The 11,124-nt window shown below is 40.8% G+C and overlaps 1 protein-coding gene and 1 pseudogene across 1 annotated transcript in view; one reads left to right on the top strand and one right to left on the bottom strand.

Moving 5' to 3' along the window:
- Positions 1–4,971: 4,971 nt before the first annotated feature.
- LOC119000776 (interferon-inducible double-stranded RNA-dependent protein kinase activator A-like) lies at positions 4,972–6,207 on the bottom strand (annotated as a pseudogene).
- A 3,214-nt stretch (positions 6,208–9,421) lies between these two features.
- Positions 9,422–11,124, top strand: part of ITIH2 (inter-alpha-trypsin inhibitor heavy chain 2) — a 34,970-nt gene continuing 33,267 nt past the window's right edge. The window contains exons 1-2 of the mRNA XM_037065969.1: positions 9,422–9,642; positions 10,931–11,005. Coding sequence (XP_036921864.1) covers positions 9,559–9,642; positions 10,931–11,005 — 159 coding nt within the window. The 5' untranslated portion in view covers positions 9,422–9,558. The remainder of the gene's footprint in view (positions 9,643–10,930; positions 11,006–11,124) is intronic.

Genomic DNA, 11,124 nt, shown 5'->3' with positions numbered 1-11,124 from the left:
AGAGGGAACTGCACATTGATGGTTTTCTTCCTCTCTTTCTACCTTCTTTCTGCCCTCTCTAAAAATAAATAAATAAATCAATAAATAAAATCTTTAAAAAGAAAAGAAAAAGGAATCCCCCCAAAATGAGGATAGTGTAAGGAGCCTCTGGGACAACTTCAGGCACACCACCATTCACATCATGGGAATGCCAGAAGGAGGAGAGAGAGACAGAGAGAGCAAGGAATTGTAAACCTACTTGAAGAAATAATGACAAGAAACTTCCTTAATGGTGAAGGAAATAGACATACAAGTCCAGGAAGCACAAGTCCCAGATGCCTACACCAAGACACATCATGATTAAAACGCCAAAGGTCAAAGACAAAGAGAATCTTAAAAGCAGCAAACGAAAGCAGTTAGTTACCTGCAAGGGAGCTCCCTGAAAAATCAGCTGACAGTCTGATTTTTATTTATTTTTCAGACTGTCAGCTGATTTTTCAAAAGAAACTTTGTAGGCCAGAAGGGATTCAAACTGAGGAAAAGCAAGGACTTACAAAAGAGATTACTGTATCCAACAAAGCTATCATTTAAACGTGAAGAACAGATAAAGAGCTTCCCAGACCAAAAAAATTCAAGGAGTCCATCATCACCAAACCAGTATTTATGAAATGTTAAAGGGTCTTCTTTAAGAAGATAAAAAATATGAACAATAAAATGGCAATACATACATATCTGTCAACAATTAAATCTAAAAAACAAAATAAATGAACAAGCATAACAGAAACCGAATCATAGATACAGAAAATATTTTGATGAGTGCTGGATGGGAGGGGTGTTGGGGAGGTGCAAAAAAGGTACAGGGATTAAGAAGTACACATTGGATTCAAGGAACAAGATGGAGAAGACAGATGCAAACTATGGCTCATAATCATTAAAAAACATGTAGGGTTCTGGCCAAGATGAAGGCATAGGTGGAAATACTGTACCTCCTCGCACAACCAAATTTAAGGACAACAAAGATTTAGAATCAGAAACACAACCAAAACAGACACAAAATTGAACTGTACGGAAGTCTGACAACATCAATAACAAACCATTCATTCAGACTGGTAAGAGGGGCAGAGTCAGCAGCCGGGGGAGAGGGGTCTTGGCAGGGAAAAGCGGTGGCTGCCGGACCAACCCAGGTGCACAGGTGGTGGATGGCAGATCCCAGTCGCAGGGTGGCAACGGGCAGACCCAGTGAGAGTGCAAGGCAGCTGGCTGACCACAGTCACACATTCACATGCAGATAAACTAGGTGAAAAACAGACAGTGAGACAGACCAAGAAATGCAGGGCCCCAGTGCCAGGAAGTAAAGTCTAAAAGCACCGATTGAAAAAACTTTCAGGAGTTGAGGTGCCAGGGGAGAGGCTCCCAGCCTCACAGGAGAGTTCATTGGAGAGACCCACAGGGTCCTAGAACATATACAAGCCCATCCACCTGGGACCAGCACCAGAAGGGCCCAATTTGCTTGTGGGAAGCGGCAGAGGGGACCAAAATCTGAGAGAGAGCCCAACAAATGCCATTTCTCCCTCTTGTACCCCACCCCCAGTCACAACCCAGCGACTGGGTTGACCCGCCCTGGTGAACACCTAAGCCTCCGCCCCTCAAACATAAGAGGCATGAACACACCAAAACATTATGGCTCAAGCAGAATAACAGCTCAAAGCCCCAGAGCCAATACTTCTAAGCAACCAAGAGATAAACAACCTATCAGATGCACAATTCAAAATACTGGTGATCAGGATGCTCACAGAACTGGTTGATTTTAGCCACAAATTAGAGGAACATATGGAGGCTAAACTAATTGAAATGAAGGAAAATGCACAGGAAACCAATAGTGATGGAAAGGAAACTGGGACTAAAATCAATGGAGTGGACCAGAAGGAAGAAAGAAACATCTAACCAGAAAAGAATGAAGAAACAAGAAATTTAAAAAATGAGGAGAAGCGTAGGTACCTCCAGGACATCTTTAAACATTCCAACATCCAAATTATAGGGGTACCAGAAGGAGAAGAGGAAGAGCAAAAAATTGAAAACTTATTTGAAAGCATAATGAAGGAGAACTTCCCGAATCTGGCAAAGGAAATAGACTTCCAGGAAGTCCAGGAAGCTCAGAGAGTCCCAAAGAAGGCGGACCCAAGGAGGAACACACCAAGGCACATCATAATTACATTAGACAAGATTAAAATGAAGGAGAGAATCCTAGAAGCAGCAAGAGATAAGGGGACAGTCACCTACAAAGGACTTCCCATCAGACTGTCAGCTGATTTCTCAAAAGAGAAATCAGGCAAGATTTCTTCCAGGCAAGAAGGGGCTGGAAAGAAGTATTCTAAGTCGTGAAATCCAAAGACCTACAGCCAAGATTGCTCTATCCAGCAAAGCTTTCATTTAGAATGGAAGGGCAGATAAAGTGCTTCTCAGATAAGGTCAAGTTCAAGGAGCTCATCATTACCAAGCCCTTATTATATGAAATGTTAAAGAGACTTATTTAAGAAGAAGGAGATAAAAATATGAACAGTGAAAGGACAGCAAACTCACAGTTATTAACAACCACACCTAAAACAAAAGCAAACTAAGCAGACAGCTAGATCAGGAGTGGAACCATAGAAATGAAGATCATATGGAGGGTTAGCAGCAGGGGAGTGGGAGGAGAAGGGGGGAGAAGGTACAGAGAATAAGTAGCATAGATGGTAGGTAGAAAATAGGGGGAGGGCAAGAATAGTATGGGAAATGTAGAAGCTAAAGAACTTATGACACATGGACATAAACTAAAAGGAGGGAATGTGGGTGGGAGGGGGTGTGCAGAGTGGAGGGGAATGAAGGGGAGAAATGGGACAACTGTAATGGCATAGTCAATAAAATATATTTTAAAAACTAAAATTAAAAAAAGAAGTATACATTGGTTGATACAGAAGAGCCATGGGATATAAAGTACAGCACAGGGAATATAGCCAATAGTAGTTTAATAAATATGTGTGGTGTCAGAAGGGTGTGGGATGATCACTTATTAGGTTATTTAATGTCTAATTGCTAGAGTGTACACCTGAAACTAATACGGTAATGTATGTCAACTGTAATTGAAAATAAACATTATTTTAAAAAAGAAAGTGAATATTCTTGCAGCATTTGTGGTAGTGATTTCCATCCTATAAACCAGGAGAGTCGAAGTAACAGTGGATACTTTCAGTTCACCAAATTACAGCTTCCCAGGCCGAAGCTGGGTGGGAGAGCCCCAGGTTCAGCACCTAGTGACCTGAACACACACCAGCTCTGATACGGATCCATGGAGCTTCTGAACATCAAGAGATCAAACATGGAATTTTGTCCAAGACCTTGGAATTTAGAGATAGGCTATCAGCATGAAAAAGAGAAGACTGACCCAGGCTGCCCTCAGTTTGGTTGTTCTGAGGTCATTCCAAATACCACATTACAATCAAGAGATAAAGGGGCCATAATATTGGGACTCATATTTTTTTAGAACATGCTATGGGGTCTGATCCTCCATAGTGGGAATCATAAATATTTTTATTTGCCTCTGAGCAATTTTCTCAACTGCTCAGAGGCATTATCCCAGCAAAGAATGCAAAACTATGACAGGATTTTTTCGTGAAGGTTGGGCAGAGCTAACTACAAGGCTAGGAGCTCACCTGGCCCATCCTAGACAAGGGAAGGAAGGATTGGATTAAGGTTAGTTCCCTCATACCGCTGTCTAGTTGTTTCACTACCATTGATTCAGGACTGAATTCATTCCCCATTATTTTGTCGCTTTAGATTTGTAATATATTCTACATGAAACATTTCTGAACTCACTATTTTATTGCATTGATCAGTGTCTATATTTAAGCCTCAAACCATATTTTTATCTATGCTTTATAATATATTTTAGAATCTAAAGAAAAGAACGAGGCATAATTCTTATTGTTTAAAAACCGTTGCTTCTTGGCTTTTATTGTCTTTTCATTCTCTAGAGTTTTCAGGTTCTACAAACTCTTCTATGGAGACACTAACATCAATATTTTATAAAATGTGTATATTAATTTAGCTAATGAATCACTTATTAGTATGAACTAGTAGTATTGGTATGAACTAGTAGTATTTCTAACAGCAGAATGCTCCATTTATTCGTGTGTTCTTTTATTTTACCAGAGCTAAAGATATTTCTTCTTCTAAATCCCTACCTTAATTTCCCATGTGCTTTTAATACAAGTGGTTAAAAAGGTACTTCTTTCATGCTGTTTTCTGTGTAATCGCTAATTAAGAGAAATGTAACTGATTTTGCACCTTGTATCTTGCTGTTTGGCTAAATAAATGTACCACGTCTAGTAATTTTTTAAAATGTTTTATTTATTTATCTTTAGAGGGGAAGGGAAGGAGAGAGGAAGGAAACATCAATGTATGGTTGCTTCTTGTGCATCCCCTGCAGGGAACTGGCCCCTGCCGGAAACTGGCCTGCAACCCAAGCATGTGCCCTGACTGGGAATCGAACCGAAATCCTCTGGTTCACAGGCCCCCGCTCAATCCACTGAGCTACACCAGCCAGGTCACATCTAGTAATTTTTAATTAGTTTCTCTAAATATTCTAAATAAAAAATCACATCCTCTACAAAACTAATTTTTAGGCTTCTCTTTTTAAGAAAAGAGTGACTTTTCCAAATAGCTCTCACATATATACACATACATACACCTCCTGTCATATTTTAAAAATTCCCTCTTAAAACTACTATTTTTAGTACTTTAATCTGAAACAAGTTTTGAAATTTATTGAATGGCTTTTAAATAGCTATTAAGATAGTAAAATAATTTTCACTATTTTTACTTAAGTTTTATTTTGATAAATTGTCATGTGTAATATGAGCCTTGATTTCTTACACTATTCCATTTCAGTTATAGTGAATTATTCTTCCACGTTACAAAAATGTTATCCAGGAGCATATTTATTATTTTTAAAAAAATTTTCAAGCCAGGAACGCTTTAATAAAATGAGTAGAACCCATTATAACAACAGCTCTTTATTACATGGATTCATATACACAGACCAATTGTGTTCCCTGACACTTAACAACCACATTCAACAAAAGCGTGTTAATGCATTCCTCAACACTGTACTACTAAGGGGCTTCCTCTTTTCAAAGCTTGCACAAAGAAGTTAAGCACCAGTAAGAAAGACTGTTAGCAGTTTTATTTCACCATCTTCCTCGTCATCGGTACACATTCCATTTCTTCCTTGTGTGTACATGACATGGTCAAATGGGTGCGACACTCTGCCTATGGTACAAAGTCTGTAAATATAATATGCAAATACGAAGTTGAAGCCACTAAAAAAAGTTAAGAACAACTAGGAGATCATTAAATCTATAGTGTTGATGAAACCTATAAAAGAGGTTTAAAAACAGCACACAAACTCAAAAGATTTTACTTGGAACTGGGTGAAAGAGGAAAGTTTTTTTGTGCTGCTGAAGGGTTTTCTAAGTTGTTCCCAGTTTACTTTCTTTCTACTATTATCTTTAAATGCTGCAAAGCATTGCGAGGGGCACCACTGTGCGCATTGCCGCAGGACATCCCAGAGCCGTGGCAGAGACAGTTATGGGACCGCTGGAAGGTTCAGCGAGACTCTGGCGCTGCCCGCCTTCACTCAGTTCTTCTACATCCAAATATGTTATATTAAAACCTTGTTACTTGGCGATCTCACTAAGCAGCGGGACGTAGTCTGATTTGGAATACTGAGGAGGCTTCTTTTCAGTTGGTTGATCTTTTCACCAGAATTCCTCAAGCACATCCTAAAGAACGTCCTACCACATTTGTTAAAGAAATGGTTCTCTGGAGAAATATTACTGAATTTGGCGAGAAAATTATCAGCAACATTTCTCTTGGCTTGTTTCCAGCTTTTATAAAGGCGCCAGCCCGCAGCTGTGGTTATTTTCTCTCCTACGCGCAGACCGCAGACCGTCCCTCCGGGGAGAGAGTGCGTTCGGGGTCTCCGGCCTCGCCCAGTAGCTGGCCCCTGTAATCGACCAACAGGATTAGGCTGGTTCTTCGGTTGCAGGGAAGGGTCAGACATCGAGGGGTCGCAACTGCAAAGCAAATACTTTCATTGGTTTTCAAAATGCTTAAGGCAGGCTCAGCAGCTGCATGTTTCGCCAGCTTCCTCCTTGTACCTTCTTCCCCTGCGCAGGTTACGTGGTTACACACCAGGTGAAAGCGGGCACGGGTACGTGCACCTCGGATCTCTCACATTCTTAAACGGGGGTGTTCTTGGTCTTCACGCCGCACACGTGTAATACCTGCATCGGTGTTTTCCCTGGTTTAGCTGTGAAATCATCTTCCCCCAACTGAAGTTCCCGCTGGCCTCGCGCTCCAGCGTCCAGGCGCTGTGCGAGGCCCGCTCGGGGCGGTGGCGAGAAGGAAGGCTCGGCGGCCGGAGGAAGAGCAGCGCGGATCGACCTCCTCGCTCCGGATTGGGGGCCCCAGGGCAGCTCCGGAGCCGCCGCCGCCGCCGCCGCCGCCGCCGCCTCCCCAACTCTCCTCCTCCTTTTCTGACTCCCATCCCCTCTGTTCCCCTTCTGCGCCCCTCTTGCCGCACATTTATTATGTTTAACTGATATTTAACATTGGTCTTAAATATTGTGTGTGTGCTGTACTTTTCAGATTCGGGAGGCAAGAACAATGCCTTCCACATTAAATTAAGTACCACATTATTACTTTATGTTGCCCAGATATTATATTTCTGATGAAGATCAAAAAACTGGACAGACTCAAGTCTTTTTTATGTAATTTTTATTTCTTTCTCCGTTTTTGGGTCTGTTTACCTCCGTATTATGGGCCATTTAAAATATTTTACATTTCATATAAGACTTACTATGAATTCAACATATGGGTCAATAGCTCTATTAGTAGTATCTACATTTATTATAGAAGTATCTTTTCGCCCTGGCTGGTGTAGCTCAGTGGATTGAGCGCAGGCCTGCGAATCACACAACCGCGGTTTGATTCCCAGTCAGGGCACATGCCTGGGTTGCAGGCCGGTTCCCAGCGGGGTACTCATGGGAGGCAACCATACATTGATATTTCTCTCCTTTCCTTCCTCTCTAAAGATAAATAAATAAAACATTTTTAAAAAAAGAAGTATCTTTTCTTAGCCAAGTCACTCAGTTAGTTGGAGCATCATCCCTTAGGCCAAAAGGTTGCAAGTTCGATTCCAGGTCAGGGCACAAGCCGAGGTTGCAGGTTAGATCCCTGGCAGTAGGGATATGAACAGAAGGTAACAGATCAAAGCTTCTCTCTCACATCGATATTACTCTTTCTCACATTTCCTCTCTCTCTAAAATCAATAAACCTATATTTGGGTGAGGATTTTTTAAAAGTATATATTTTCATGTTAATCATTATATACTTCATTTTGTTTCTAATTTAGTGTATTTAATTTATTATTCTGTTTCTATAGAATTGGACAAATCTATCACTTTCTTCTAATTTAACATTTTATTTTATTTTCATCTCCTTTCCCCAAATAGTTGATTTCTAATCTTAGATTTATTGATCTCTTCTGACTTTTTATTACTTGTTATGAGATACATTTAACCTGACACCATCTTTGTAATCCCTGTTTCTTGAGTATTTGAAGTATTGTAAATAGAACAGATGTTAATGCAATCTTGACTTTTATTCTGTTGTTGTCTCATGGAGACAAAGTGTAACTTTTAGAAACAAAATATGGTTGACCTTTTAAAAAATTACTAACCCTTTATAATCTTGCAGATAAATTTAATCAATTTTTATATTTTAAATGATCTTTGGCTTGAATATAATAAAATCATAGTTTTTAAAATACCATCCTGCATATTTTAACACATAAGTTCCTCTTTTTTTTGCATTGTTTCTTATGTTCTCTTTTCATCTGGAATTGTTTTTGAAATGAACTTTAACCATTTCCCTTCAAACCAAATCAGAAAGCTATCTTAGACAACTGACCTACTTATTTATCTAGGGTTCTCTGTAATCCTCTCAGTGATTCTCTGAGGAGCAAGGGAACCTGCTGAGTCTAGTTGGACAGAGATCTGGTGGGAACAGCCCTATCTCCTATGTTTCAGAGGCCATGGCCAACTTCCTCTTCCCATTTGGGGGCAAATTGCCTTAGAGAGTAGAGATTCCCAGCAGCAAGTCTGTGACTAGGTGCTAGAACAGGGCAAGCAGATGTCTGGAATCATGGAGGCTCAAGAAAAGGGCTTGTTTCCCTGGCTGGTTGGAGCCCCGTCCCATACACTGAAAGGTGGTGGGTTCAATTCCAGTCAGAGCATATACCTAGGTTTCAGGTTCCATTCCTTAGGTGGGATGTGTTTGGAAGATGGCCAGTCGATGTTTCTCTCTCACATGTCTCTCTCACACTCTCTCTCTCTCTCTCTCTCTCAAAGCAATGAAAACATGTCCTCACGTAAGAATTATAAAAAGGAGGCTTGTCCAGTAGACTTCTCTTCTAGTCTAAGTTCACACCTGGGACAGTGGATCCCAATGATGGATGGCAGGTTACCTCCCTTGGGCATAGTCATGAAGAGCAAAGACCTTGGGGTCAGGTTTGTCTCCACTTAGCAACTGTGAGATGTGAAATAAATTATTTAACCTTATTGTCCTTAATTGTAAATGAGGATAAATACAGTATACTCCTCAAATGGCTCTTTCATAGATTAAAAAAAAGTATTAAAGATTGTGAAAGTAAAAGTGCCTAGCACCAGGAAGGGCTCAATGAATCCTAGTTGGCATTATTATCATACTGGACCCCAAGCCAGAAGGAATAATACACTCTGCTTCCAGGCTGGGCTTCCCCTGATTCTGGGACTGGGGAGAATCAATTTGCCACTGACCTGAACAAAGGCTGATCAGGGCAGCAGGAACACGCACTGTTCTCTTAACCACCATTTCATGAAGCATCCTCACAGAAGAGCGTGCCTGTGTACCCGGCCCAGCTGCTGGCCCAGTTCTTCGCTTGTCATAGGTACTCGGTTACCAAAGAGAGGGAAAACACTGACAAGGAATGCTTTGCTCAGAAAAGCTTTCAGTCCATCTCCCACTTTTGCTAAATTCCCCCTGTTTTTCATGTAAATCAAAGGATTTTGTTTCCAAAAACTTCACTTAGCCTTTTTTCTCTCTGACTCTCTTTCTCAGTACAGTGCCTCTTTTGGTCCCTCAAAAAGGATGGCACTCGTCTCCAGGTCTCTCTAATTTTAAGAGGAACAGAAATCAACAAAGGAGGGGGGAAGCAGCAGCAGAAGCAGCAGGTCCTTCCAACCCTGACTTGTCCTCACAACCCAGGGACTGCCTCCGGCTTTGCTGTTTGAATAACCTCTGGGTGTCCAATCCACCCCCACAGCTCAAGTTTGACCTCCAGAACAAATATTTGTCCCACTTTTGAGCAAAGTTTGAGAGCATTCTTCCTCATTTTTCTACTTTTTAAAAACTAACTGTACTCCTCTGTTTGTTCCTTTGAACTTTGGTTCAGCAAGGAGAGGAATTCTCGCCAGGCCCTGCACTGGAGACCTTGGCAAAATGAAATGGCTCACCAGCTTTCTCATCTGGCTCTTTCTCTCTGAGGCACAAGGCTTTGAAATCCCCACCAATGAGCTTCCAGAAGTAAGTACTTTCAGAAGCCTCCTTGCTGTTGGCCTATATATATATATATATGCTCAGGAACTAACTCATTGCTGTTGCTATTCAAGGACTGTATTTTGGGTGGGAAGGAAATTTATGATAAACTCATCTAAGTACAAGTGCTCGCTGTTGTAATAACTGGACTGTGTATTTACCTTTTAAAGCATTAATGCTTTTGCACAAGATGAAGTCAAGGGCCCTGTGCTGGCCCCGTCATGTTGCATTTATAGATTGCAGATGCCTACTTCTTATCTAAAAAATGGGAATAATAAATGACCTAACTCAAAGGGTGTTTGAGAACTAAATGACATATGTAAATTACCTACCCAGGACAAACACTAGGAAGCATGTAGTAATTATTAGCTATGAGGATGATGATGGTGGTGATGATGACATGTCATCACCACTGTTATACTAAAAGTGTAAGAAAAGTCACTATCAAAGCACTATCATTTTTCATAGTGGACAATGATTTCTGTAATAAGGGCACATTAAATATGCCTGTTAAAGGGGGAAATGGGATGTGGCGGGCTGAGAGAGTGCAGGAATTATTCCAAGAGCTCAAGGTTTCCGCTTTGGTCCTCTGGCCATCCCCACATGAGGGAATTTTTGGACTGAACCATTTTGAAAGTCATACATGCAAGAGGTATTTTGATGCCAGAAAAGACATGTGCACTATGGGAGTATCCTAGGAGATGGAGCAGCTTGTAATACTTTCAGAGTGGATTAGCTACAAAAAATGCCAAAAAACAGAGTAGCATGCAAGGGGGGAAAAATCATTCTGTCTGCTTAGAAACTCCATATTTTCCAACACTTCAAAAACCACCAGAGTATATTGGAAACTACCAGAATTGAAGCCAAGACATCCAAATTCATTTCTGCTTTTTCAGTCACTCCTTACTGGTATTCCTTTTATATAGACATTATTAATCCAATGGATAACTAACGGTTCACATTATCCAGGCAGACACTTTGGATACTCCCAAGGTCTACCCAGTACTTTCCCCAGGTACCCACCTGATCACTGGGTAATTTTTAGCCCTACCCTATGTCCCATCATCTTCTAGAAAACTCAGAAATGAATTTCTTCCACTTAATAACTAGCAAATAAACATATTAAAGAAATCATTGTATAAAAATGTGATATTGGTCAGGGTATAAGAAATAAGATAAAATAACATAATGAATAGCTTTATGCCTGTCACCAGCAGCCTCTTTTCTTTTTACCTTTTTTATTAATAGAAATAAACATCCTAAATTCTTTTTTAAGTTTGCAGAATATGAAGATCTCGTGGAACCGGCCCCAGGCAAATTTCAACTTATGCCCGAGAACCGGAGGCATCAGGTACAGGAAGACTTAAGTTAGCAAAGAAGAACCCAGTGGTTCACACCCAGGTGGAAGCATTGTCAAGGTGAAATCAAGTGAGGCCTCCACAGAGCTGTCCGCGAGCCCCCATACCATAG

This window comes from Sturnira hondurensis, unplaced genomic scaffold (assembly GCF_014824575.4).
Source record: "Sturnira hondurensis isolate 20B ecotype Veracruz unplaced genomic scaffold, ASM1482457v3 Scaffold0016284, whole genome shotgun sequence".
In the NCBI taxonomy this organism is placed as follows: Eukaryota; Metazoa; Chordata; class Mammalia; order Chiroptera; family Phyllostomidae; genus Sturnira; species Sturnira hondurensis.
This window is presented reverse-complemented; position numbering and strand designations above follow the sequence as displayed.